Below are 24,902 nucleotides of genomic sequence, written 5' to 3' on the forward strand. Positions count from 1 at the left end.
AGACAATATAAAGGAGTAGAGATAATACCATGCATCCTATCTGATCATAATGGAATGAAACTGAAAATCAACGATAAAAGAAGGAAGGAAAAAGCATACATCACTTGGAGAATGAACAATAGGTTACTGAATGATCAATGGGTTATAGAAGACATCAAGGAGGAAATTTAAAAATTCTTAGAGATTAATGAAAACACAGACACAACATATGGGAATCTATGGGACACATTGAAAGCAGTTCTAAGAGGAAAATTCATTGCTTGGAGTTCATTCCTTAAAAAAAGAAAAAAACCAACAAATAAATGATCTCATACTTCATCTCAAAATCCTAGAAAAAGAAGAGCAAAACAACAGCAAAAGAAGTAGAAGGCAAGAAATAATTAAAATCAGAGCTGAAATTAATGAAATCGAAACAAAAGAAACAATTGAAAAAATTGACAAAACTAAAAGTTGGTTCTTTGAAAAAAGAAACAAAATCGACAGACCCTTAGCCATGCTAGCGAAGAGAAGAAGAGAGAGAACTCAAATTACTAGCATACGGGATGAAAAAGGCAATATCACAACAGACACTTCAGAAATACAGAAGATAATCAAAAATTATTTTGAATCCTTATACTCCAATACATTAGAAGATAGTGAAGGCATCGATAAATTTCTGAAGTCATATGATCTGCCCAGATTGAGTCAGGAGGATATAGACAACCTAAGCAGACCAATATCAATCGAGGAAATAGAAGAAACCATCAAAAGACTACCAACTAAGAAAAGCCCAGGACCGGATGGGTATACAGCAGAGTTTTACAAAACCTTTAAAGAGGAACTAATACCAATACTTTTCAAGCTACTTCAGGAAATAGAAAAAGAGGGAGAACTTCCAAATTCATTCTACGAGGCCAACATCACCCTGATACCTAAACCAGACAAAGACACTTCAAAGAAAGAAAACTTCAGACCAATATCTCTAATGAACCTAGATGCAAAAATCCTCAATAAAATTCTGGCGAATCGGATACAAAAACATATCAAAAAAAATTGTGCACCATGATCAAGTAGGATTCATCCCTGGGATGCAAGGCTGGTTCAATATACGGAAATCAAGAAATGTTATTCACCACATCGATAGACTTAAAAATAAAAACCATATGATCATCTCGATAGATGCGGAAAAAGCATTCGACAAAGTACAGCATCCCTTTATGTTCAAAACTCTAGAAAAACTAGGGATAACAGGAACATACCTCAATATTGTAAAACCAATCTATGCTAAGCCTCAGGCTAGCATCATTCTGAATGGAGAAAAATTGAAGGCATTCCCTCTAAAATCTGGAACAAGACAGGGATGCCCTCTTTCACCACTTCTGTTCAACATAGTTCTCGAAACACTGGCCAGAGCAATTAGACAGACGAAAGAAATTAAAGGCATCAAAATAGGAAAAGAAGAACTTAAATTATCACTATTTGCAGATGATATGATTCTATACCTAGCAGACCCAAAAGGCTCTACAAAGAAACTATTAGAGCTAATAAATGAAATCAGCAAAGTGGCAGGATATAAAATCAACACGCATAAATCAAAGGCATTCCTGTATATCAGCGACAAATCCTCTGAAATGGAAATGAGGACAACCACTCCATTCACAATATCTTCAAAAAAATAAAATAATTGGGAATCAACCTAACAAAAGAGGTGAAAGAATTATACAATGAAAACTACAGAACCCTAAAGAGAGAAATAGAAGAAGATCTTAGAAGATGGAAAAATATACCCTGTTCATGGATAGGCAGAACTAACATCATCAAAATGGCGATATGACCAAAAGTTCTCTATAGGTTTAATGCAATGCCAATCAAAATCCCAACGGCATTTCTTGTAGAAATAGAGAAAGCAATCATGAAATTCATATGGAAAAATAAAAGACCCAGAATAGCAAAAACAATGCTAAGCAGGAAGTGTGAATCAGGCGGTATAGCGATACCAGACTTCAAACTATACTACAGAGCAATAGTAACAAAAACAGCATGGTACTGGTACCAAAACAGGTGGGTGGACCAATGGTACAGAACAGAGGACACAGAAACCAATCCACAAAACTACAACTATCTTATATTTGATAAAGGGGCTAAAAGCATGCAATGGAGGAAGGATAGCATCTTCAACAAATGGTGCTGGGAAAACTGGAAATCCATATGCAACAAAATGAAACTGAATCCCTTTCTCTCGCCATGCACAAAAGTTAATTCAAAATGGATCAAGGAGCTTGATATCAAATCAGAGACATGCCGTCTGATAGAAGAAAAAGTTGGCTACGATCTACATACTGTGGGGTCGGGCTCCAAATTCCTCAATAGGACACCCATAGCACAAAAGTTAATAACTAGAATCAACAAATGGGACTTACTCAAACTAAAAAGTTTTTTCTCAGCAAAAGAAACAATAAGAGAGGTAAATAGAGAGCCTACATCCTGGGAACAAATCTTTACTCCTCACACTTCAGATAGAGCCCTAATATCCAGAGTATACAAAGAACTCAAAAAATTAGACAATAGGATAACAACCAACCCAATCAACAAATGGGCCAAGGACCTGAACAGACACTTCTCAGAGGAGGACATACAATCAATCAACAAGTACATGAAAAAATGCTCACCATCTCTAGCAGTCAGAGAAATGCAAATCAAAACCACCCTAAGATACCATCTCACTCCAGTAAGATTGGCAGCCATTATGAAGTCAAACAACAACAAGTGCTGGCGAGGATGTGGGGAAAAGGGTACACTTGTACATTGCTGGTGGGACTGCAAATTGGTGCAGCCAATCTGGAAAGCAGTATGGAGATTCCTTGGAAAGCTGGGAATGGAGCCACCATTTGACCCAGCTATTCCCCTTCTTGGTCTATTCCCTAAAGACCTAAAAAGAGCATGCTACAGGGACACTGCTACATCGATGTTCATAGCAGCTCAATTCACAATTGCAAGACTGTGGAACCAACCCAGATGCCCTTCAATAGACGAATGGATTAAAACAATGTGGCATTTATACACAATGGAGTATTACTCTGCATTAAAAAATGACAAAATCATAGAATTTGCAGGGAAATGGATGGCACTAGAGCAGATTATGCTAAGTGAACCTAGCCAATCCCTAAAAAACAAATGCCAAATGTCTTCTTTGATATAAGGAGAGTAACTAAGAACAGAGTAGGGATGAAGAGCATGAGAAGAAGATTAACATTAAACAGAGATGAGAGGTGGGAGGGAAAGGGAGAGAAAAGGGAAATTGCATGGAAATGGAAGGAGACCCTCAGGGTTATACAAAAGAACATACAAGAGGAAATGAGGGGAAAGGGAAAAATAATACAAGGGGGAGAAATGAAGGTCAGTAGAGGGGGTAGAGAGAGAAGAGAAGAGGGGAGGGGAGGGGAGGGGAGGGGGGATAGTAGAGGATAGGAAAGGTAGCAGAACACGACAGTCACTAGTATGGCAATATGTAAATCAATGGATGTGTAATTGATGTGATTCTGCAATCTGTATATGGGCTAAAAATGGGAGTTCATAACCCACTTGAAGCAAAGTGTGAAAGATGATATATCAAGAACTATGTAATGTTTTGAACAACCAACAATTAAAAAAAAATAAGAACATTTCTACTAACTAGAAATGCTTAGTTTACTAGAAATTTTCATTCAGTACACTTAGCATAACATTTCACTGTATCCTGGCTTCCACTAATATTCTTGATGTTAAAATCTAACAGTTGGAGGAAATTTGTCTAATTTTCTTTTTTATTTCTGTTTTTGAAATTTAAGTATGATGTGCCTCAGTAAACTTTGCTTTCGCTTTATTATTTTTAAATAAACTATGATTCTATGTATTTGAAAAAAAAAATTAATTAGTAAAACTGTACCAAAGAACTTGGTCTTGCAATAGGATCACAGAAAACTTGCATAATTCTGATATCATATCAATAATATGGATAAATAATTTTATTAAACATAGGTAAACATAAGATATGAAATTAGCATTTCATAAAAATTGTAATGAAGGAAATTGAGATTAGCTTCATCACACCCTTCTCAGTAAAGGTTCTGTTTTATAAAGTTGGCAACTAGCAAAAAAATACATATTTGATGTGTATGGAATGTTGCATGACCATATACCATCAAGTCTGGTCTTAATTTTCTGCCATTTTCTAAAACCTATCTAGATAAAATAAAGATATTTCACTATCAAATAAAGAACTAGGCTAAAATCAAGGTAAAAAAAAAATGGAATTAACACTGTCAAGAATCTTACCTAAAATATTTTCTAGGAATGAGAACATTGTTCATTCATTTTTTAAAATTCCCCCTTAATCCACATTCTTAATGTTGAACCTCATCATTTACAACTATAATATTCAGATTAATTTTCCATGATATAGTCTTAAAATTGTATTAGTATTTGGAATTGATTTTTCCTAACACTATATTACATAAGATAAACATAAAATAAAGTACTTACACCACTCCCATCATATAGAACAATAAATAATAGAATCCCCTGACAGGACTCTGATGACCTGGCAAAGCCCGAGTGCTTTCAGCCCAAATCATATAAAACCATAAATCACTCTTTATTTTATAGAACATTTCAAAATGGATTCTTGCTTTCTACCTTGAAAGTCATTTCATGTGTTATTTATAACTAGTGAAGACCAGAATGGAAAGAAAATTACATAGAACTAGAAAATTTACTGTGACTGCTTTTATAAAGAATAACTTCTTTTTTTAGGGAAAAAAAAAAAAAAAAAAGAATTACCAGTAAGGAAAAACTTGTGAATGCAAAAAACTTTTAGTGAACCACATCCTTTATTTTACTACTGAACCCTAGATAGAGATCTTCTGCACTATTGTAAACAAAGCATAAACAACATTAGATACAGAAATGACTAGAGAGCAATTGCAAAACTGCACACTTAACTCATGCTGAAGGCCACTGAAGAAAGATGACATCACAAAATGAAGCAAAAAAAATGAGATTCAAGTCAGATTCAAGTTGTGTTGCTGATTCCCAACTTGAATTTTTTTTTAATATTTATTTTTAGGTTTTAGGTGGACACAATACTTTTTAATTATGTGGTGCTAAGGATTGAACCCAGTGCCTCATGCATGCTAGGCGAGCACTCTACCACTGAGCCACAACCCTAGCCCCCCAAACTTGAATTTTAAATTCAATGTTTATATTAAGTCTACACTTTAGTAGCTACATTATTAAAAAGGAAAAAAAAACTGCCAGGGAAGTAGCCTTGGGAACCACTAAAAATAGATAAAAAGCATCATTTTAAAATTAACAATCAATTCAATTCACTTTGATGCTCACAAAATATCAAGCACATTAATAAATGTAGTAATGTTTAAATCTATGGATTTTTTATAGTTTTAGAAAAAAGTACTAACCTTAAAATATTACTATTATGTAGAATTTGTTACTTTTAAAAAATTCAATATAACATAAGCTCTTAGGAATAAGAATAACATTGTTTTAGTATTCCAAGTACTGAACTAAGAGGATGATTGGCTTCTCATTTTCAGGTTTATACTAAATAGCTGTGACATCAGAAAAGTCACTTACTGTGTTAGTCAGCTTTGTGCTGCTCTGATCAAAATACATGACAAGAACAACTAAGAGGAGGGAAAATTTATTGTAGCTCATGGTTCTAGAGGTTCAGTCAACAGTCAGCTGGCCAGATCCATTTACTTGGTCCCAAAGTAAGGTAGAACAACATGGTGGAAGTGTGTGGTGGAAGAGTGCTGCTCCATACATGGCAGCCAGGAAACAGAATGGGTTACGTGGAAGGGACCACAGGCAAGATGAACTCTTCCAGGGCATGCCCCCAGTGACCCATCTTCTCTAGCCACATCCCACCTGACTGCAGTTACCACTGAGTCCATTCAATTAGGATGGTCTGATTAAGTTCCAACTCTCACAACCTAATCATTTTAACTCCAGATATTCCTGAATTAACATAGGAGCTTTGGGGGGATGCCTCATATCCAAATCATAATACTTATCCTCTCTGGAATTCAGCATACATACATACATACATATACACACACACACACACACACACACACACTTATTAGATAAAATGAAGGGGTTGGAATAAGTGGCCCAAAAATTTGTTATAGGTTCTGAAAGGTGAATATTAATATTAGATCAACAACATCTTGAACTCTATTTTTGGGCAAATGATATGAACTGAAAAACACAATCAAGATTCCAGGAACAGAGTGGCTGAATCTCCCGCAAGATCCCTCATTCTCTCCTATGTGGAAGGTAGAGAGAAAAAAAAGGAATTAATAAAGAAGAACTTGGAAAACAGATGGGAGATCAGTAGAGTAGAGGCAGGAGGCCCAGGGGGGAGGGGGAGGAGGGGGAGGAGGAGGGCGAGGAGGAGGGCGAGGAGGAGGGGGAGGAGGGGGAGGAGGAGGAGGAGGGGGAGGAGGAGAGAAGGGAAAGAATTGAGGGATGAAGTTAACCAAATTATGCTATGTACACATATAACACAATGCATTCTACTATTACATATAACTGTAACGAATCAATTAAAAATAAATATATGGGGGTGGGGTAGTAGCTCAGTGGTAGAGACCTTTCCTAGCATGTGTGAGGCACTGGGTTCAAGTCTCAGCACCACATATAAATAAAGATCCATCAACAACTAAAATATAAAGAAAAAATATTAAAATAAATAAATAGAGTAGAAGAAGGGAATCAGAGTGAAAAAGGAGGAGGGAAAGGAAAAGTGCTGGGGATTAAAATGGAGAAAACTACATTATATGTATTTATGAATATGTCAATATGGACTCCACTATTATTACCCAGACTCCACCAGGTAACATGTTTCTTTACTTTGTGAAGACAGAAGACAAAGATCAACAGTAGTGAAGTTAGAAAAGCTATAACTTTATAAGGCACTAATAAAAACATTTTTACACTTTTTTATTCATTATTATATATGATGTTATAGATTTATTCTGACACAACTATAAAAGCATTATAAAAATTTGTTCTAATTCAGTCCCCAGTTCTTCCCCCTTCCTTTTCTCCCTCCCCCAGTTACCGTCCCTCTACTCTACTGATCTTTCTGCTATGTACTTTTATTATTTTTTCATTAGTGTCTTGTGGAAACACATGAAAAACACTTTTAAAAGCAGAGAGTAGAACCAGAATACCAAATCCACACACCTAAGGACAACATCTACAACAAAACTAGGTGATAAAATATCATCATAAACCCCAAAATACAAAACGGTTATTATAAACCACCAACAACTTTGCCCACATTGTATCAGAAAGTGTGCAAAAGGAAATCGAAGGGAAGACAAAGAAATTTGTGATAGCCATCAGAGCCAGAAAATCCCCAAAACTGTTATCTGGTACTCACTGGAACATTAAAAGACTATATGAACCAGGTGCAGTGGCACACACCTGTTATCCCAGCGGCTCAGGAGGCTGAGACAGGAGTACTGCTAGTTCAAAGCCAGCCTCAGCAATTTGGGGCAGTAAGCAATTCAGTGAAACCCTGTCCCCAAATACAAAAAAAAAAAAAAAAAAAAAAAGGATGGGGATGTGGCTAAGTGGTCCAGTGCCCCCAAGTCCAATTCCCAGTACAAAAAAAAAAAAAAAAAAAAAAGTATGAAAAAGTGGGAAACTTTGCAGGCTTCAACTGTAGATGAATGAACAGGAATCTCTACCAGTGCTAGATTGGAGAGGGGAGAAGGGATGGGGCAAGATGACTCAGAAAACTGACAAACCAGAGACTATGTCATATGACTATGTATGACAAAGTCATACATAGAGGAGTAACTGGGAACCTCACAGAACAGGGGAAATGGGGGCAAAGGAAAGAGAAAGCTCAGACAAAATTTGCAGAGCTTAACAGCCAACAGATCTCAGATACCAGGTAACATGTTTTCATTACTTTGTGAAGACAGAAGAGAAAGATCAACAACAGTGAAGCTAGAAAAGCTACCCTGGCCCATACTCATTATTAAATACATAGGGAAAGCTCATTTCACTTAAAAATGAGGAACACAAAAAAGATCTTGCTGAAACTCCATTCAAGGTACTTTCAGAAAAAATGGAATACAGAGCAAGATAACATTCCACAGACAATGAAAGTATGTCAGAAAGACATCCTCATGAATTGGATGAAAACATTTTAACATAATTGTGGTAATATGAGCTAAAGGAAATTAAGAAAATGGCAGCAGCACTGAGAGAACATCATAAATCACAATTAGAAAAGCTCAAAAGTGAGATGACTAGAGAACAGCCATTTGAAAAAGAGTGAAACAAGTTAAGAAATTGCTTTTTTAAATCAATTCAGTAATGAAAACTAAGCTACAAACTGTACAAGAGCAAAGAAACATAATGAAAACACTGGGCATGAACAAAGCACAGGTGATGGAGGAACTGTGATTATGTTTAAAACAGAGAACACTCTGTCTTCTAGATACATTATGAAATATTTACACATAGAATGATAACTGGGATTTCCTTCAAACTAATCCAGGGTTGGATGGTGAAATGAGGGAGAAGGTAAAGAATATACAGAAGAGTATCTATAAACTGATACCTGTTGAAAATACAGGATTGGTACATGAGAGATTATCTTACTTCATTTTTTAAAGGCTGATATTTTCCATAATAAGAACCACTCCAGAAAGCTAGTATGGAGAGTCCTCAAAACCTAGAAATGGGGGCTAGGGTTGTAGCTCAGTGGTAGAGCACTTGCCTAGCATATATGGAGAAATGGGTTTGATCCTCAGCATCACATGAAAATAAATAAAGGTATTGTGTCCATCTACAACTAAAAAAAAAATATTAAAAAAAACTAGAAATGGAACAACCATTTGCCACAGTTATCCAACTCCTCAGTATACATATCCAAAGGATTTAAAATCAGCATACTATAGTGACACATCCATATCAATGTTTATAGCAGCATAATTAACAATAGCTTAGCTATGGAACCAACCTAGGTGCCCTTCAACACATGAATGGATGAATAAAATGTGGTATATATACACAATGGAGTATTACTCATTCTTAAAGAAGAATGACTTTATGGCATTTGCCAGTAAATGGATGGAACAGGAGATTATCCTGCTAACTGAAATTAGCCAATCGCAACAAAACAAAAGGTTGAATGTTTTCTCTGACATGTGGAAGCTAACCCACAAGAAGGGGGTGAGGTACAAGTTCAGTGGAGTAGACAAAGGGGATTGAAGGGAAGGGAATAGTAATAAGAGAGTATAACGAATCTGACACAACTTTCTTATGTGCAAGTATAAATACATCAACATCATGAATATCCACAAGAAATTAATTTTAAACATAACTACAGGTAAATGGCAGAAAGATCAGCAGAGGGAAGGAAACAGGGGTGGGGGTAGGAAGAAGAGGTACTGGGGACTGGATTAGAATAAGATATATTCCATGCTTGTATAATTATGTCAAAATGGATTCTACCATCATGTATACTAAAAAGAACCAACAAAATAAACAAGGCTTAGAAAATAAATAATAAAATGTATTTTATTTTTTAAATTTTAGAGAGCCAATGAAAGATTGGGCCTACAAAATAGAAATTCTCTGAAAAAACAGATTTAGTGTTCAAGTTTTTATATAAATTGATCAAACTCTATCAACTCAAATTCCCTGAAAAGTTATATTGAGCAATGTAAATAGTTCCTAAGACCTCATCCATGCCAGTAAATGAAATAAGTAGTTTCTATTATAATTAATTTTACTTAGTTTTCATAATGCTAATATTTCTGTTGTATCAATTTATGTGATCAAAATTATCTTCTCAAAGCAAAAGGTACCCCAGATCAGCTCTCTTAAAACTGAACACAATATTTAAGTTGTGATGAGGAAAATAAAGTTGTTTTGTACAGAACACACTTTACTTATGTTCCACAGAAGAAACATGTTTAATTATTTATAAAACTATGAGTCTAAAATAAATGAAATAGACCAAGTGTTCATTCCAATAATGTTATAAAATCACACAAAACACATTCTTCACCCTAATATAAAAATCTTTTCAAGAAACACATTTTCTAAAATGTAGAGACAAAAACTTACAAACTTAGTATCCCTTATTCAAAATGCTTGGGACCCTCTAGAAGACTTTCAGAATTTTGATGTTTTCAGTTGTGCTGTATCTGCATATACATGAGATATGTTGAGGATGAGAGCCAAGTGTAAACAATAATTTCACTTGTTCTGTACACACTTCAAACACATAGACTAAAGGTAATTCTATACAATATTTTTACTGAGCCTGCACTTTGACTGACACATCACATTAACCCAGGTGTGGAATTTTTCACTTATGATATTGTGTTGGCTCTCAAAACATTTAGGAATCTGGATCATTTAGGATTTAAAATTTTTGAATTAAGGATACTCAACTTCTACTTATGAATTTGTTCTTTTAAACTACATCACATTCCTTAAGGTACAAACATTTCAAATTGAATATTAAGTGCAATTCCATTATGTGTTTAAAAGAAATCACTGAGAAAACACTTAAGATAATTATTCTATCCTGCACATTAAAAGGATAAAGAATGATTACACTGAGTTTTTTTAAAATAGGAAAATGATAAAATTTTGTCTAATTAAAGTTAGTTTATTGCATTAAGAATTTCTTATGTACTATTTCAAGAAGGATAAATTAAAACCAATGTATAAGACTCATAAATCACTTTTGGTGAGTTTGCACTTTAAATTGTATATTAGAAATATTTAAACAGAAGCACAACAGTTAATTTTTTTTTCATTTCCTCTCTTATAAATACCTTATATATAAATACTCTCTAAAAATACATATTTACCTCTTGTAAATATGGTGTATTGCTAAAGAAAACATGTGAATCACCCATAACCTGGTCCCTATATTTTCATTTTCCCATGATTTTCCAGTTTTTTTCCACACGTATATACATAGCAGGAGAGGATGAGGAAACTGAAACAGAGACGGTAAATAATTTGCCCAAAGTCACATACTCAGTAAATGGCAATTATGAGATCAGAACTTAAAAGAGTTTGTAGCATTATATCGCTTCAGTATTATATCTCTGTTCGTCCCCCCAAGTAATTTTATGACTATTTCAGTTTCCTAAACGACGTGATTCTAGGAAGTACATACTCTATCTGGAGGATAACAATAATACTACAAAGATACATCTTCCTTTGGAAATGTAAGAAACCACTCAAAAGCAGCTAATACATGTAGAAGGAATTAAATAATTAGAAAAAATCATTTTGTAGGCCCAAATTAAAATACTTATTCATATAAGGGTTGGTAATTAATGCTAAAACAATTATATGAATGGCTGGCATCAAATTTAACATTTGTACAGTAACAAATTTACAGTATACAGATTATTTTCAATACAAAGGGAGAAAGATATCCATATCATAGAGGTATCAGACTGTCACCATTCCATTCCAGGGTCAATCTTAACAACATTCATAGTTGATCAACAAGATATTACATTTCTTCTGGTATGCTCCAGCATGACATTCACATGACCTAAGATATATTCTAAACAAAAATGTTAACCTTGAGTCCATCAAGCCTTTAACTTCCAGCTTACAGGGAAAACACAGGACCCAGAAATAAGTTAAATGATACTATAAGTAAGACAGCATCCAAATCCCAAACACAGCACATTCTGTAGGACCACTGACCTGCTATCTTCAACATTTATAATTTTTAAAAGAAAAGATGGACAACACTAGAATAAAACATTATACAGGACAACAATTTAGAAGCAATGCACAGCCAGTCACGGTGGTGCATGCCTGTAATCCCAGAGGCTTGGGAGGCTGAGACAGGAGGATCGTGAATTCAAAGCCAGCCTCAGCAAAAGTGAGGTGCTAAGCATCTCAGTGAGACCCTGTCTCTAAATAAAATACAAAACAGGGCTGGGGATGTGGCTCAGTGGTTGAGTGCCCCTGGGTTCAATCCCCAGTACCCCCTCCCAGAAAAAAAAGAACCAATGCACAATGCTGACTTAACTCCATTATACATACCAGCTAAAAAGAGTATGGGGATGGTATTGGAGAAAATTAAATATGATCTGTATGCTAGATGAGAAAAAAATGTAGGAATGGATTACAAGATGCGGATTATTAACTGAAAACACTGCACAGGGTATGCATGGTATTTTCTTATTTTAGCATAAGTGTGTATGTTTCTGACAATATATATTTCCTGAGAGGTTTAAAAAAACTGAGAACCCAGGCTGAGGTTGTGGCTCAGCAGTAAAGCACTTGCTTAGCATGTGTGAGGCACTGGGATCGATTCTCAGCACCACATATAAATTAATAAATAAATAAAGGTCCACCAACAACTAGAAAATTAAAAAAAAAAAAAAAACTGAGAACCAACAGGAAAACACATAAACTTTGGTAAACCAGCATAACCTAGTGAGGTTGAAGATTTGCAAGCTTAGAATATGTATGATAGCAGTGTGAATGTCTGTATGAGGGAATCACAGACATGTGCATTATATGAATGAATCTCACAAACATAATACCAAATCACCAAAAGCAAGTCATGCAAAGAATACATACAGTAGAATTCTGAAAGTCAGGCAGGAGTTACAAACAAGTAAAACTATGAATATACTGTTTAGAGATATTTGAACACATAATAAACCCACTTTACAAACTACGATATTAGAAATTGACAAAATTTACCATAATGGTTACAACTTCAGGAATGGAAGACAGGACAAAATGATGATAGAGCAAGCAGGGGGCTTTTGAAGTGTTAGTAAAATTCTTAAGTAGTATTTTTCTTTGACTGTATCCTACACACATAAGCATTAAGCATTAACTGAAAGGGACAATACTCAGAATCAAACAGAAAGCTGTGGACCAGATCCTGGGCCTCACCCTAAGACTGAATATTCCACTAGGTACACAGCCACTCATCCTCCTTAGAAATATATGGGTTCAAAAAAAAAAAAAAAAACAAAAAGAAAGAAATATATGGATTCTTTAATATATAAAATAAAACATTTTATTATTTTCAAGTTTTACTCTAAGTAAAATAAGTAGCTTTAAATGGACGTCATCATCCTTACATCATCTCTACTGAACAATTTCTTTAGAATAAACTCTCAGATCTGGAGTTAGTGACTCTAAGGCAATGAACATATTGACTGTTACATTACTTTGCAATGTCCTAATATATGATAATATCAGTATACCAACTGAATACAACTTCATCAAACAATTAGTTATTATTTTCAATATAATTTTTAATGATTAGGTTACTTTGCAATTGACTTTAAGGTATTTTACCAGCATTTTATTCAATATTTTGATCTTTTTCTCATCTTAGTTTATTTAAATTTACCCATTTATCTACAGATCTAAATATTTTCAAAGAAATTTGAAAGAACTCTTTATGTGTTATTAGGCTTTATGCATTTATAAGTGTCAAATAATTCCATGCTGGCTTTATTTTATTTTAGTTTGCTATTTTTCATAGCAGATGCTATAATGTTTCACACATTCAGATGTTTGCCTTTTTGAGTGATTTCTATGGCTTCAAAGAGGGCAAGTTACTATTTCCCAACAGATCTGATGACCCACTTTACTCTTCCACTTTAACACACACTACACTGAAAGAGACATCTAGACTAGTAGCAGAAGATAAAGTCGAAAAATGGATCTTACAGGACAAAATAAGATAGCTATTTCAATTTGGTGGCATAAGAATAGATTATCAGCTTAATGATGCTGGAATAGCTGGCTAATGATTTAAGGAGGAAAAACTCATACTCTAAAACAAAATGAAAAAAAAAAATGAATCAGATGAATCAATGTTTAAATCAAATGTTGAAATACTGAGCATGTGTAAGGCCCTGGATATGATTCCCAATACAGCAGGGGGAGAAAACAAGAAAAGAAATATTGAAAAAAGAAAATAAGTTATATTTAACCTCAATCTATGAGGGAAAGGCTTTCCATGAATATCTCCAAATGCAGAAACCATTTTAAAATCTTTGATGTATTTAACAACATAAAAATTATAAATTTTCATACTAGAAAGTATTATAGGAATAGAAGGCAGACTTTGCTAATATATATGACAATAAGGACACAACAAAAAAGGAAAACTACAAGTAAATATCCTTGATGTACATATATTCAAAGTCCTCAAAAAAATACTAGGAAACCAAATTCAACAGCACATTTAAAAGATCATTCACCACAATCAAGTAGGATTTATTTCAATGATAACAAGAATGATTCACTATACAAAAATCAATAAATGCAATATGCCACACTAACAGAATAAAGCACAAAAATCATATGATCATTTCAATAGATGCATAAAAAGCACTTGATAAAATAACATTTCTTCATGATAAAAAATAAAATAAACTTTGATAAAATAACATCTCTTCATGATAAAAAAATTAGGTAGAGAAGGAATGTACCTCAAAACAATAAAAGTGATATGTGACAAAACCACAGGTAGTATCATATTGAATAGGGAAAAATGGAAAGCTGTTCCACTAACATTTGGAAAAGGATAAATATGTCCACTTTCAACACTATTATTCAGAATATTATGGGAAGTGCCAGCCAGAGCAACTGGGCAAGGGAAAAAATAAACAGAAGTCATCCAAATTGGAAAGGAAGAAGCCAAACTGCCCTTGTTTGAAGACCACATGATTTTATATATAAACACTTTTGGAAATAGTAAAAGAATTCAGCAAAATTACAGGCTACAAAATCAAGACACAAAAACAGAGTATTCCTATATGCTAATAGTAAATTATCTGTAAAACAAATTAGGAAAACAATCCCATTTATAACAACAAATCCTCACAATAAATTTAACCAAGGAGTTAAAAGATCTTTAAAAAAACTACAAAACATCAACAAAAGAAACTACATACAAGAAGGAATTGATGTCTTTAGTATGTAACAAAGTATTACATATTGATAGGGAAAAAATAATGATCCAATAGAAATGGGTCAAAATAATGTATAAAGGAATTATAGGTGACCAAGATGCATATTAAACATTCAACCTCACTTATTACATTAAAATTAATATTAAAACAAGAAAATAATATTATTTTATTGACAAGATCATTGTGTAAGAATTTCCTGGTTGTGATACAATTATGTAAGATATTACCATTGGGGAAAACCATTATATAGGGTCTTCCTATATTATTACAAATGTATGTGAGTTTACCACTATTTCCAAATGAAAAGGTTTTTATTTGTTATTGTTTTGGGAGGTGGGTATCAAGGATTGAACCAAGGGCACTCAACCACTGAGCCACATGCCAAGACCTTCTTATATATTTATTTAGAGACAGGTCTCACTAAATTGCTGAGGCTGGCTTTGAACCTGTGATCCTCCTGCCTTAGCCTCCCAAGTCACTGGGTTTACAAGCCAGGCACCACCATGCCTGGCTCCAAATGAAAAGTTTTTTTAAATCAGCACTGAGAGAGATCATGTGGTTGACTTGGAATGATGTTCATGACATATTGTGAATAAGAAAAAAAAAAAACAGGTTTCAAAATAGAGTCTAAAATAAGGTATATTTTTTTATAAATAGAAGAACACAAACACAAAACAAAGGTCTGGAAATTGATGCGTAAGTGTCAGTCATTACACTTTCTTTTTTAATGAGAGGGACCTTGGAAGAAAAAATATATTATCATATACAGGCTGTCAATTAAGACATATGTTCCTATTGTAAATGCTAACAGCTATTGAAAATGGTAAGAACCAAAGAACAATTTTTTAAAAAGTCAGGGCTGGGGTCTAGCTCTGTGGTAGAATGCTTGCATAGCATGTGCGAGGGCTGGATTTGATCCCAAGCAGATCAAATTTAACAAAGAAAAGAGAAAAAAGTTTCAGCAGGGTGTGCAGGCACATGCCTGTAATCCCAGCAACTCAACTAGCTAAAGCAGGAGGATTGCAGGTTGGAGGTAGCCTCAGCAATTTTAAAAGACTCTAATCAACTTAGTGAAACCCTGTCTCAAAACAAAACAAAACAAAAAGGGCGAAGGAGGAAGTTCAGGGGTAAAATGGCCCAGGCAACAATTCCCAGCACAAAGAAAAATAATTAAACAAAAGATAATACTTCAGAAACTGAAAAATGAATCCTTGACCTTGAAAACTGAATTTGCCAGTGAAGAACACCAAAACAAAAATGGCAAATCCTAGCATGTGCAGGGGGAGTATTTTAGTGGGAAATTACATATCCTGGAATCAATAAAGAATTCTTACTGAAACAAATTATATCCTAAAATGTGACTGTAGTCTCTGATCCCATGTCTTGTCTTGATTTAGTAGCTGCAATTCTTTTTTTTTTTTTTTTTTTTTTTTCAGTTTTAAGGATTAAATACAGCCTGGGTATTCTGTTCATTTTTATCAAAAGGTTTGGAAACTGACAGAGATGTTACAATGCTGTCAAAAAAGGGGTGACATGAGACTAACTGTCACAAATTTTAATGATAACACTTGAAAATAAAACTATCAACCACAAACCTAGAGGAAACGATTCTAATCTTGATTATTATTTTTTTCAGTTGGAAGAATCCAACACGTTCGGTGTAATATTTCAGCTTTAGTTGAAGCAACTTAGTCTTAATTTTCTGATACAGGCCAAACCTACATTTAACTAACTAAGGCTCAGACTCCATATTTGTAAAAAGGAAATGACATAATATTAACCACCAATAGGATTACTGTAAGATTCAAAAGAACAATATAATGTTTGCGACAACACTGTTAAGAAAAAAGTTCATTAGTACCTTTCTAAATGTGATAAAAACCAAATTGGTCAACTAGTACAATATTTCCAACTTAAAGCTCTTGGTAACACAATACAGGACGATACACGTTAAGCATTACACACTGGTCAAGATACCTTGGTCACTTATATTTACAAACTTTTTTTTGACAGCCTCTGTATGGTAATATGCTAGCCCGCATAATCATGCTCTGATTAATCAATATGTGATGAGTTATTGTCTTTTTTTACACTGCCCTTTAATAAAATTATTAGAAAAGCAAAAAGACAATAAATCAACCTTTCAATAAGTATCTCTATCTTGTTGGCCACAAATAAATGTTCCCAAATTATCTCCAATCTCTCTACACTGTATATCATAAACTGGGCACTATGTAATTTTTAGTCTATTTTACAATTAAATCCATTTACATATATAACAGGCACAGGCTAACTTTTCAGTTAAAAGTCTTTACACTAAAATGCAATAACAGATGATTTAGCATGAGTAACAGGTCAATTATATGGAATTATAATTGTTTCTGTGCATTGGGATTTTATGTTAAACATGAGAATCTGAGGGTGAGCAGCCACATTTGATTTTAATTGCTGCAGCCTGAGTTATCCAAAACACCATGAGAACACTGGAGAAAATGAGAAAATGACAAGAGGCATGGGAGATGAAAATGATGCTGCTGAGGGAACTGGTAACAGATGTGGCTCTCTCTAAAGACCTGCCTCAAATGTATGATTCACAGAGAAGTGTAAGCAGTACTCAGAAAGTCTTCTCCAGAGTTAGATAACTCCCTTTACATTTCTAGGTATTGAAAGCAGAAAAGGTGTACTTTTCCATCAATAAATGCCTGCAGAAATGCTAAGCATTTTTCAGAACAGCAAAATCTGTAGGCTTTCTTTAGCTCCTTCAATATTTCTTACACCAAAAAGGAAATATATCATACAATGCCCCAAGTAAAATGAACACTAAATCTGTTCAAAACAAGTGATAAATAAAAAAAGAAATTAAAGAAAAAAAATAATAAGTAATGCAATATGGTGAACAAAAAAGAAGAAAATCTACAAAACACCAGGTAAGGGGCTGGGGTTGTGGCTAGAGTGGCAGAGTGCTTGCCTAGCATGCATGAGGTGCTGGGTTCAATCCTAGCGCTACATAAAAATAAAATAAAGATAACATGTCCACCTAAAACTAAAAAAAAAAATAAATATTTTTAAAAACAGGTAAGAAATATTATTGAAATAGTGGCAATAGATACACAAAGTTCTTTCCCACCAAGCAGCCAATGGGAAGACAAGAAGATGAATCAGACACTTGAATCCTTTCATTACTGTCCATGGAAATTATGAATCCTTCCTGAAAAGCATTCAGGCAATAGTCATGAAACTAAAAGCCATAGTATGGCTTTAGGGGCCATAAAAATCAACCACATTTTCTGAGCCCTAAGCATTTTATATGAATTATTTCTTTCAATCCTTAACACCACTCTGTAAAATTTATTGTATTGAGAAATAAAAAAGATAAAGCTTAAAGAGGTTAAGGTATATACGTAAAATGGTCTAAGAGGCATAGCTGGAATTCAAACTTAGTTTGTCTGATTCCAGAGCCACGCTGTCAGTTGCTACATTATACAGCTCATGAGATTATATGCATACCAAAGTAAGTAAAATATATGGTATAACATTTGTAGAACTAAATGACTTCTAATATACTATTTCCCTCACACCATCTGTTATTCCAATATTCCATAGATTTTGAAGTTCTTGCCCTTCGCCCTACAAAAAAAAACTATGTATATAAATTAAAAATCATCCTTACTACTTACATTCTGATATAGCATGCCTTTTTAAAAGCTGTAATCCATTTCATAACCAACAAATAGGTGGCATCTTGCAATTTGAAAAACAAAACCCGGGCTGGGATTGTGGCTCAGCGGTAGAGTGCTCCCCTAGCATGGGCGAGACCGGGTTCAATTCTCAGCACCACATAAAAATAAAGGCATTGTGTTATGTCCATCTACACCTAAAAATAAATAAATAAATAAATATTTTAAAATAACTTTAAAAAAATAAATAATATAAAGATATTGTGTCTAACCAAAAATAAATAAATAATAAATCTTAAAAAAAAAAGTACTCTAGACAATAAGGATATGGATATTTGGAAATATATGAGAAGGAGCACATACATCATGGGCTGTTAGAACCACATGCAGGCATCCTGCGAGAGGATTAAATGAGATACAAATATGGGAAATCACTTATATTAAGACTGGCACAAATGGATATTTGGCAAATATCATTTTTCAAAACACTTAGTGCAACATTAGCATTCCCCAAGATTTAGAGAAATGAAGCTACTCAAATACCATCATAACCATTATGGTTGTTTTAGTCAGCTTTTTCACTGCTCTGACAAAAAATAATTTAGAGAAGGAAAAGTTTATCTGGAAGCTCACAGTTTCAGAGGTCTCAAGCCATAGACAGCAGGCTCCATTCCTCAGGGCTTGAGTGAAACAGAACATCATCATGGAAGAGTGTAGCAGAGTGAATTGGCTCAAGACATCATATCAGGAAGTGGAGAGAGAGAGACTCATCTTGCCAGACACAAAATATATATTCCAAAGGCACTCCCCCAATGTCTACCTCCTTCAGCAACACCCTACCTGCTTTCAGAAACCAATCAGTGAATCCCAATCAGTGGATTCATTCATTTATTAGACTAAGGCTCTCATAACCCAAGCAATTCACCTCTAAGCTCTCACATATGAGCTTTTGGGGGACACCTAATATCTAAACCATTAAGAATGGTCAATGAATGAGCTGCCAGTCAAGGTTAACTATTTTAACATTTCAATTCAAAAACATCAAGGAGGGGCCGGGGTTGTGGCTCAGTGGCAGATTGTTCACCTAGCGCGGTGCTAGGTGAGCTCTAGCACGGGCAGTATGCTAGGTTTGATCCTCAGCACTACATAAAAATTAAAAAAAAAAAAAACACAAAGGTATGTGTCCAACTAAAACTATTTAAAAAAAAAAACAAGGAATAGAAATGCACTCTATACATGAACTGCCCTGAGAAAATAGCTTCTCATATCAAGAAAATGGCTTTTGGTGGAAAATTAGAATCTAAAGTACATTAACCACTGACTTGACTTCTTAAATGGACTATACAGAACAAAATTTATCTCTTCTCAAGGACACAGGGTTATGATTAAGCACATATAATGGTAACTGTAGAGCTGGTAGACCCCTATCTTAAATATAACCTAACTCAAATCTCTCACTTTACAGATGAGCAAACAGATACACAAAGAGGTTATGCAATTCCCCCAAAGTCATACAGTAGGAAATCATACAATAGGAAGGTCATGTGATTACAACATGCCAGGCTGCCACATCTATTATTGTACTATGTTGAACACTATCTTGCAAGAAAATAAGGATTCAGGAGCACAGAACCCCTTATATTTGTTATTTTTCTTATCCCTTCTATTTTTCCATAACCTTTAGCAATAAAGTTCTTTAAATGTACCTATATTTTTATCTTCTGCAAGAAAATGATAAGCCAGCTTACTCCATGGCCCATCTTAGAGAAAGAATTCTGTAAGATAATGTGGTATACTTTTAAAAAAGAAAGTGATGCAGATTTAACCTCTGCGTGGTCTTCGAAAGCAAGGATAAAATGAAAAACCCATGCTGTCTTAAGAACAGCTTTGGGGATGTGACTGTCAAGAAGTTGAAAAAGTTCCTTAAGAAAAATCAATACATAAACTTCAAGAGGACAAGGTATCAATAAATATGGGTGCTTGTTGCTACAATAAATGGGGTGAAACCATTGTACTACTTCATGTAGGGTTACATCTTCCCTTTTCTATACAGATATAAACTGTCACTTATACATCTAATAATATCCCCAACACAGTTTTTTGCAGAAATTGGTAACACTCTCTATCTCTTCAAAGGGGATAATTCTAATATGCTGAGCATGCTAGAAGTATTTCTAAAATAAGAATAAGTTCTAAGACCTGAAGTATTTCCCTATATATGAAGCATGTCAATATTATCACAAAGCTCTTAGATCTTGAGTACTCTTCTGTTCAGTTCTGCTTTCTGCTAGAGTATACAAATAAGTCACCTCCAATTAGAGGTTACATTATATTGAGGGGGGGTGTACCAGGGGCACTAGACTACTGAGCCACATCCCCAGCCCTATTTTTTTTTTTTTGAGAGAGAGAGAGAGAGAGAGAGAGAATTTAATATTTATTTTTTTTTAATTTTCAGCGGACACAACATCTTTATTTGTATGTGGTGCTGAGGATCAAACCCAGCGCCATGCGCATGCCAGGTGAGCACGCTACCACTTGAGCCACATCCCCAGCCCCCTATTTTTTTTTTAAATATTTTTTTTTACTTGTAGGTGGACACAATACCTTTTATTTTATTTTTATGTGGTGCTGAGAATCAAACCCAGTGCCGCACAAGTGCTAGGTCAGTGCTCTACCGCTAAGCAACAGCCCCAGCCCCCCAGCCCTATTTTGTATTTTATTTAGAAGCAGGGTCTGAGATTCTTAGAGCCTCGTTTTTTGCTGAGGCTGGCTTTGAACCTGAGATCCTCCTGCCTCAGCCTCCCAAGCAGTCAAATGGGATTACAAGCATGGGCAACCGCACCCGGCTTATAAGGATTATTTTTAATGTCCTTTATTCTGTTTCTTTCTATTTTTCCACAGTTCAGGTACTTTATATTATTCTTTTGCCTTTGGTTACTCAAGAGATACTTTCTGTATTTTCTTAGTAGAAGGAAATGGGCTTAACTAAGAAAGTACATAGAATATTTTTCCCATGATCTCTTGAAAATGTGATCTTAAGGAAAACTTACACCTTGTCTTAAAGAAAACAAAAATACAAATTATTCAAGATTAAAGGGATTTTTTAAATATTCTCAGATGATTCTACTTGAAGCAATTTTCTCTTGGCAGAATTTTAACTAAAACTGTAAAAAAGAAAAATTACATCTCATAGCCTATTTCTTCATGTTTCTGATATGTGTATGGTAAATTTTCCTTTGTTAATAAAACTAAAATAACAATACACTACTTTTCCTATGATTTACACTAATAGTTCATTTAATAAATTAAACAAAAAGCAACAAGGCTACTTTTCTATTTTAGAAAAGAAACAATCAAATGCATTACAAATAATTCCCATTAAAGGCAATGATAGGGATATTGAAATTGTTTTACTTGGGAAATGACTTTCATCTAATATTTCTAGTTCCATGTACCTAAAAACAATTCATACCATAGGTTTTTTTTTTTTTTTTTTGTAGGGGGGCGTGGTCAGGGACTGAACCCAGGGGCACTTTATCACTGAGCCACATCCCCAGCTCCTTTTTTTAAACTTTGAGGCAGGGTTTCCCTAAGTTGCTTGGCCTCACTAAGTTGCTGGGGCTGACTTTTAACTTTTGATCCTCTTGCCTCAGCCTCCGGAGCTCCTGGGATTTCAGGTGTACACTACCATGCTGGCCTCCTATCATAAATTTAAGCAATGTGCTTGGGGAAAAAATAGTTATGAGGCAGTACTGAGCAATATGAAAAACTTAACTTTTAAGATTAGTTTCCCATAAGTTGTTCTCATACACTGAGAATTAATATTATACTCCATAGAATGGTCTAAAATAAACCTTTTTTCCCCAAATACAAAAGAAGCCTCCTAATGCAGTTTCCTGGGTCACTTATAGTATCTTCCTCTGTAGTCTCAGAACAGACTACAAAAAGATAGGCATATTCCATATTTTAACTGTACCAGAAAGTAAAACATTTATTAGAATAAAGAGCACTTAACAATATAAATTAACATTCATCGATTAAAATTTGAAGCCAGTAAGAAAAATTCTCTTGATTTGAAATTTTAAAAAACATCCATGTTCCTAGGTAACAAAAAAGAAAAGCAAGAATACAGACTTCCAGTACAATATAAAATAACTACTGTAGGATAGATGTTTTCAGTTTTAAGGCAGACTAGACAGAAAAAAAAAATGAAAACCTATTGGCTTTTTTCAGCCCTCACCCAGCATTTCTTTATAGCAGCTATAGCCAGGCTATCTGCAGCCATGTAGTTATTTTCAGGCTGGGAATAAACATATCCTTGCTGTTCTGAGAACAGTTACTCAGGAACTAAGAGAATTTTTGGTTAACAACACCTTAAATGCTACCTAATGTGTCTTCCCTACATTCAAAAGGAGGAAACCAAGGCTCTGAGAAATTGTCTGGCTCATCCAATTCACATAACTAATGGACAAGCAAGATCTGAACCAAGTGTTCCCAATTATTTCTACTAATACAGGTCAACTCTGAGAGTCAGAACAACCGTTTAACTTTCTGGGATTTAAAGGGCCTTTGAGGGCTGGGGCTATAGCTCAGTGGTAGAGCACCCGCCTTGCACATATGAGGCACTGGGTTTGATCCTCAGCACCAACTAACTAAAAAATAAAATTAAATATAAAAGGGCCTTTGGAAATTTATCAGCTGTGTGATCTTGGTCAAGTTGGATTTCCAAGCCCCTTTTTTCCATTCTGTAAAATGTAGAGAATACTTATTCTAATCAGATTGTTGTGAGGATCACACCTGTCTTGCTAAGTGCTTAGCCCACTAATTAGGAAATATTAAGCATTTGAAGTCAGGTGGCTATTATTTTTACTCTGATCCTGGTAACATGGCTACTCTTACTGTTTTGGAGGACAACAAACTGAATTCACTAACACAATGGAGAGGTTTCCTTCAGAGATACTCCATATTCAGGCCTTCCACATTATACTGACAGGAGAAAATCTCCCCCACCCCATCCAACAACGGATTTCATCCCATCCAAAATTTATCCCTTATCCCTTACGCTGTTAAGAAAAAAATACTAATCGTGACAAACGTTTTCTGCTACATGTTGTACGTTTAATTTGTCAACTAGAAATTGTAGGGGTGGGGGTGGGTAATGGCTCCACCCAAAACATGGAGAACAAACGATGGGAAAAGAAGGTCACAGAACTCTGGAGCTTGTTCTCAGCACATTTTAGTTGTGGGTGGATAGGTGGGCAGGAGAAAGCAAGATGATTTCTTCCAGCATCATAAAGCACGAATAATGGCTACTTCAACAAAATACAATTCTCTAGGTTTCGTAACAAAATAGAAAAGAATCTGTTTCCTTTCCCTTAGCAAATACGCACACGGGTCACAACTGATTATCATTCTTGTAAAACTGCAAATTAAGCTCTATTTCAGCTGCACTATACCATAGGATCACACAAATATATGAAAACATCCTATGAAATGGCGAGACAAAATGATGGGGACTATCACCATGAAATCTACAAGGAGGAAACCGTGTCATGCCAAAGGCGTCTCCATTGATAAAATCCCGACCGTCTGTTCTCATGACACTGCAAACCCACCTCTCTCTAAGGAAATGAACAGGAATCACCACAGCAACCAACCTCAGCTATCGGCATCGACCAGATCGACCCCTACTCAAATGGCGTTAAACACCGCGGGTCCAAGCCCCTCCCTGAAACTGCCAAGTCCCGCGCTGACTCCAGACTACCTCACTTCCTTTTCGTCCTCCCTCTCATGCGCGACCCCCGGCACTCCTCGCCAACCCTTGCCACTGACAGAGAAGGTGGAAACAAGACAGACTTCGTACACTTTGTCTGGGAAGTACCAGGGCCACACATACCCGTCCCTATTACGATCACATCAAACTCCGAAGGGAGATTATCCGCCATCTTGAGAGGCAACGTGTCATGTGACTATTGCTTGTGGAAATGAGATCAAGTTTGGTATTCCCTGGGTAGGAGGCGGAAGGGAAAATAGCGCTTTCTGGGTATTGTAGTTCTTGGATGGAGGCTCCAGGTAGACAACTCCAGCGTTCTATTTGAAGTGTTTACGCAAATGTTAAAAGCTCGACTCACTTTCCAAGCTGAGTGCAGCAGTTCGTTTAACACGGAGGTTTGAATTAGAAATGTAGAATTTTCACTAACTGACTAGGATGAGTGTGGAAAAATCT

At 35.1% G+C, this 24,902-nt stretch overlaps 1 protein-coding gene across 2 annotated transcripts in view; it reads right to left on the reverse strand.

The window, feature by feature from the left end:
- The window catches only part of Chm (CHM Rab escort protein), a 171,824-nt gene extending 147,184 nt beyond the window's left edge, over nucleotides 1-24,640 (reverse strand). For both annotated transcript variants that reach the window (XM_046425353.1, XM_046425352.1), the window contains exon 1: nucleotides 24,573-24,640. In XM_046425353.1, coding sequence (XP_046281309.1) covers nucleotides 24,573-24,621 — 49 coding nt within the window. In that variant the 5' untranslated portion in view covers nucleotides 24,622-24,640. The remainder of the gene's footprint in view (nucleotides 1-24,572) is intronic.
- Nucleotides 24,641-24,902: the final 262 nt, after the last annotated feature.

The sequence above is a fragment of the Marmota monax genome, unplaced genomic scaffold (assembly GCF_021218885.2).
Source record: "Marmota monax isolate L192 unplaced genomic scaffold, Marmota_monax_Labrador192_F-V1.1 WCK01_AAM20220418_F8-fsc00176, whole genome shotgun sequence".
NCBI lineage: Eukaryota > Metazoa > Chordata > Mammalia > Rodentia > Sciuridae > Marmota > Marmota monax.